General features: G+C 52.0%; 1 protein-coding gene across 1 annotated transcript; it reads left to right on the top strand.

The window, feature by feature from the left end:
* Positions 1–2,039: 2,039 nt before the first annotated feature.
* Positions 2,040–4,351, top strand: Eif1 (eukaryotic translation initiation factor 1). Its single transcript, XM_006992872.4, has 4 exons — positions 2,040–2,320; positions 2,942–3,105; positions 3,222–3,323; positions 3,544–4,351. The coding sequence occupies exons 1-4, from the start codon at positions 2,290–2,292 to the stop codon at positions 3,586–3,588; spliced, it is 342 nt and encodes a 113-aa protein (XP_006992934.1). The 5' UTR covers positions 2,040–2,289; the 3' UTR covers positions 3,589–4,351.
* Positions 4,352–4,615: the final 264 nt, after the last annotated feature.

Here is a 4,615-nt window from a genome sequence, read left to right on the forward strand (position 1 = left end):
GCCAGCCAACAAGGTTTTTGTTGCTGTTGTTTGCTTTGGTTGGTTTGGTTTTCACAGACAGGATTTCTCTGTGTAACAAACAGCCCTGGCTGTCCTGGCACTCACTTTGTAGACCAGGCTGATGTTGAACTCACAGAGATGTACCTGCCTCACCAGTGCTGGGATTAAAGGTGTGCGCTACCACCACACCCAGAAGTTTTTGTGGTTTTGAGACAAGGTCTCAAAGTGTAGATCTGGTGGGGCTCAAACTCACAGGGATCCGCCTGCCTCTGCCTCACAAGCAGTAAGATCAAAGGTGTGCGTGCGTGCGTGCGTGCGTGCGTGCGTGCGTGCGTGCGTGCGTGCGTGCGTCACTACACCTGGCCTATTTATGTTTTTGTTTTTTGTTTTTTGTTTTTTTTTTTTGAGACAGAATATCGCAGTCTAGCCTTGAACTCATTTGACCTTGAATTCTTTTCTCTTACTTCCTTCTCTCAAGAGCTGGGATTACGGATTACAAGGGTACAGCCATCATACCTAGCCAGTTGACAGATCCATATACATATAATGGGTTTTTGTTTGTTTTGTTTTGTTTTTCGAGACAGGGTTTCTCTATGTAGCTTTGGAGTCTGTCCTGGATCTCGCTCTGTAGACCAGGCTGGCCTCGAACTCACAAAGATCCACCTGGCTCTGCTTCCCCAATGCTGGGATTAAAGGCGTGGACCACCACCGCCCGGCTCTGTGTTGGCAATATTTTTAAGTGCAGAGATTTTCTGTAAGCATCTACCGTGGGGGGAGAATTTGAACAAAGTCTGGCCCAGTAGTTGGCAGCCACTGCAGCTTCTAGTTCTCGTATTAGTCCCCATGAACCCAGTTACATCACGCTTGGCTGTCTGCTCTTTTATCTGATCTCCCTGGCTCCTCAGAGTCTTCGGATCTGAGATCCCTGATTTCTACTCACCATTCACCCCTGCCGCAAAGACTATTTCCATATACAAACAGAAGTGGATGCTTGTCTAGATAGCTCTATTTCCATCCCAAGCACTGCAGAAAATTAATTTTTTTTTTTTTTTTTTTTTTAAGTTTTTCGAGACAGGGTTTCTCTGTGTAGCTTTGCGCCTTTCCTGGAGCTCACTTGGTAGCCCAGGCTGGCCTCGAACTCACAGAGATCCGCCTACCTCTGCCTCCCGAGTGCTGGGATTAAAGGCGTGCGCCACCACCGCCCGGCCAGAAAATTAAATTTTTTAAATAAACTGAAAGGTAACTAGCTAGCCGGGCGGGAGTGGTACACGCCCTTAACCCCAGCACTCAGGAGGTAGAGGATGGCAGGTCTCTTGAGTTTGAGGTCAGCCAGGTCTACAGAGCCCCAGGACAGCCAGGGCTACACAGAGAAACCCTGTCTCGGAAAAAAAAAAAAAAAGAAAGGCTAGCTACTTTGAAAAAGAAAACATTCACCTAAGCTTTACCTTACACACAGGTTTGTAGGACGAAGGGTATCCTCTGGTGCCCTAATTTTCCTGGGGTCCCCACGCCCACATCGTGAACTACTTCCTTCCTTAGAAGAATTAATCTAAGTAACAACTTCAGGTTACCAATTTTAAAACATCCTAATCCAAATGATGCTCTATAAGGTTCAGGTTTTGATTATGTGGATTAAAAGGTTAAATCTGTGAATGAGTGGGGTGAAGAGTGGGTTCATGAGTGGCTATTTCATAGCCCAGATCTGTCGAGTTTGGGAGGACCAGCATGTAATTCCCCCCACCCTAAAGAACGCCAGTCGATCCTCACCCTAAGACCACGCAGAGCTAGTACCCGCACCCCAACAGGGTCAAAATGGTAGAACGTGACAGAGGCGCAGGCGCACTCGAAACCTCCGCCAGTTTCTTGGCCGCCCAAGACAACTACCACCCACACTGCGCAGGCGCGCAGGCGAACCAAGCGTTCCCTCCCCCCCCCACCCCCGGCCCCTCCCTGAATCCACAGGACGCCCTCTCCCAGCCACCTCCAGTGCGCAGGCGCCGCGCCTTGACTCCGCCCCCCGACCAATCGGAAGCCGCAGCGTAGGGGCGCCCGGGAGCTTGACGCCATGGGTGGGGCCGGGACGTGAGGGCAGCGCGCTGGCGTCACAGGGGCGGCTATATAAGTGAATCCAGGCGCCGCCCCTCCGCCCCAGTCACTGAGCCGCCGCCGAGGACTCAGCTGCCTCCCCCTCGAGCCCCCTCGCTTCCCGACGCTCCGTCCCCCCCGCCCGCCTTCTCCCGCAGCCGCCTTCCGCAGGCCGTTTCCACCGAGGAAAAGGAATCGTATCGTATGTCCGCTATCCAGAACCTCCACTCTTTCGGTAAGCCGGGGCGGGCGGGCGGGGAGGGGAAGGTCGCGGGCCCGGGGTGGGGGTGGCGGGAACGGAGCTCGGCGAAACCGCTGGGCGCGGCGGACTCCTCGTTAGTTCGGGCGGAAGGGCCTCGCGGGCCCGAGATCTGGGCCTGGGGTCGGCCTCCGAGGGTGCCGGAAGGGACGGGTGGGAGGGAGGTCAGCCCTTGGGCGGGCCCGACGTCTCGGGTGGCGCATTTACTAATGGCTCCTGCCTCTCTGCGGGCCACACCCGCCCCCTCCCGCCACCCCTGCGTCACGTCCTCTACGTCACCGTCGTTGTCACGGGGCGGGGAAGGGAGGCCCCGCCTTGGGTCCCCGGCTTCCGGTTGGTTGCATCAGCCGGGTGGGGCGCTGCTTGCCCGCTAGGGCTCTCGGGCACGTGATCGGCTGCAGAGGGAGGGAGGGCGGGCGGGCCTTGGACCGAAGGCCCAGACTTTGTCCAGCTGACCTGATCTGGGAGGGACAACAACAAAGGACGCCTCCGGAGCCCAGACGATTTCAGGGCTGGCGTCTGCACGGCCAAAAAGATGAGTTGGAGAGGGGAAAGGAAACGCAAGGCCTTTAAACGCTCTTAATTGTTTCTCCCCAGACCCCTTTGCTGATGCAAGTAAGGGTGATGACCTGCTTCCTGCTGGCACTGAGGATTATATCCATATAAGAATTCAACAGAGAAACGGCAGGAAGACCCTTACTACTGTCCAAGGGATCGCTGATGATTACGATAAAAAGAAACTAGTGAAGGCGTTTAAGAAGGTGGGTCTGCTGTAGAAAGACGACCTTTTATTGTCTACGAGGGGAGAGGATGGATGCAGACTACAAGGGATTTAGTGCCGTTGCATGGTGTCATGTTCTACCCCCTTTGTTTTCAGAAATTTGCCTGCAATGGTACTGTAATTGAGCATCCAGAATATGGAGAAGTAATTCAGCTACAGGGTGACCAGCGCAAGAACATATGCCAGTTCCTGATAGAGGTGAGCTCGGGACTGCCAGCCTTTTTAAGGTGTGGGATTCCTGGTGTTGGTCAGAAGGGTGTGTGTGTGTGTGTGCCCTCAGTTGAGCCAGGATCGACAGAATAATAATCCCTCCTTGGGGATTCCTCTGTCTGGTGTAATAGTTGGAAAACGGGTGGTTAGTGTCATTCACAGACTTGAACCCCTGTCCTCTAAAACTTTTGTCCTTTTCTCTCTGCAGATTGGACTGGCTAAGGACGACCAGCTGAAGGTCCATGGGTTTTAAGTGCTTGTGACTCTCTGAAGCTTAAGTGAGGATTTCCTTGCAATGAGTAGAATTTCCCTTCTGTCCCTTGTCACGAGTTTAAAAACCTCACAGCTTGTATAATGTAATCATTTGGGGTCCGCTTTTAACTTGGACTAGTGTAACTCCTTCATGCAATAAACTGAAAAGAGCCATGCTGTCTAGTCTTGAAGTCCCTCATTTAAACAGGTCAAGCCTGAAACACAGCAATAACAATGTTTCAGCCAAGCCCAGAGCCCCAAGTCCATAGGCTGTGTCTGCCCAGAAACTCCTCAGCTCTCCCTCTACAGAGTCCCCCGCCCTAGGAGAATGTCATCACTTGAGCAACCCAGGTAAACAAGAGAATGGGTGACACCACAGCAGCTCTGCCACCAGAGGGGTCTGGCAGGGACCCCTGGTGTCTGACCAGGTGGACAGAATTCAGAAAGGGCCACCTTTTCTGAGGTCATGGACATCTGGCTCACCACCAAGGTAATCTTTAGCCAGATAGATCCTAGCTAAGGGATGTCGAAACAGCTGAAGGGCGAGGCCAGCCTAGTATCAGTTAACTTACGACAAGGGAACAAATACCAAACTGATGCCATCAGTCACGTGGCTAGCTGTGGAGGTTTCTACTCAACTGGTGGCAGCTGCCCAGTGCCATGTGAAGGAACAAACTGATTTTTTTGGTTTCTTTTTCCCTTCCAGTTTAATGTTATGTAATGTATTTAAACCCTTATTTAAATAAAACTTGTTTTCAGAAATATCTGATGTCCATATTCTGTTCATATTGAGTCAAGCTTATATACAGAGAAGAATCAGAAAGATGGGCACAGTTACAAAGCATTTAACCAGAAGTGTGCCTTCCCATTTATGGGTGTCATGGGAGGTGATCTGCAGGCAGCTATAGTGGTATTATTGAGCTGTCTTAGCTGTGGGGGGAGCTTTGTAACGTGTTAGAATGATGGGCTTGACCATTTTTGAGTCAAGGCTTCCCTGTATCGTCCTGGCTGGCCTGGAATCATTGTGG

The sequence above is a fragment of the Peromyscus maniculatus genome, chromosome 8, assembly GCF_049852395.1.
Source record: "Peromyscus maniculatus bairdii isolate BWxNUB_F1_BW_parent chromosome 8, HU_Pman_BW_mat_3.1, whole genome shotgun sequence".
NCBI lineage: Eukaryota > Metazoa > Chordata > Mammalia > Rodentia > Cricetidae > Peromyscus > Peromyscus maniculatus.

Coding starts and splice junctions, on each gene's coding strand:
- Eif1 (XM_006992872.4), top strand. CDS start 2,290: ATGTCCGCTATCCAGAACCTCCACTCTTTCG. Junction 3,106..3,221: donor TAGTGAAGGCGTTTAAGAAG/GTGGGTCTGCTG, acceptor CTTTGTTTTCAG/AAATTTGCCTGCAATGGTAC. Junction 3,324..3,543: donor TATGCCAGTTCCTGATAGAG/GTGAGCTCGGGA, acceptor TTCTCTCTGCAG/ATTGGACTGGCTAAGGACGA.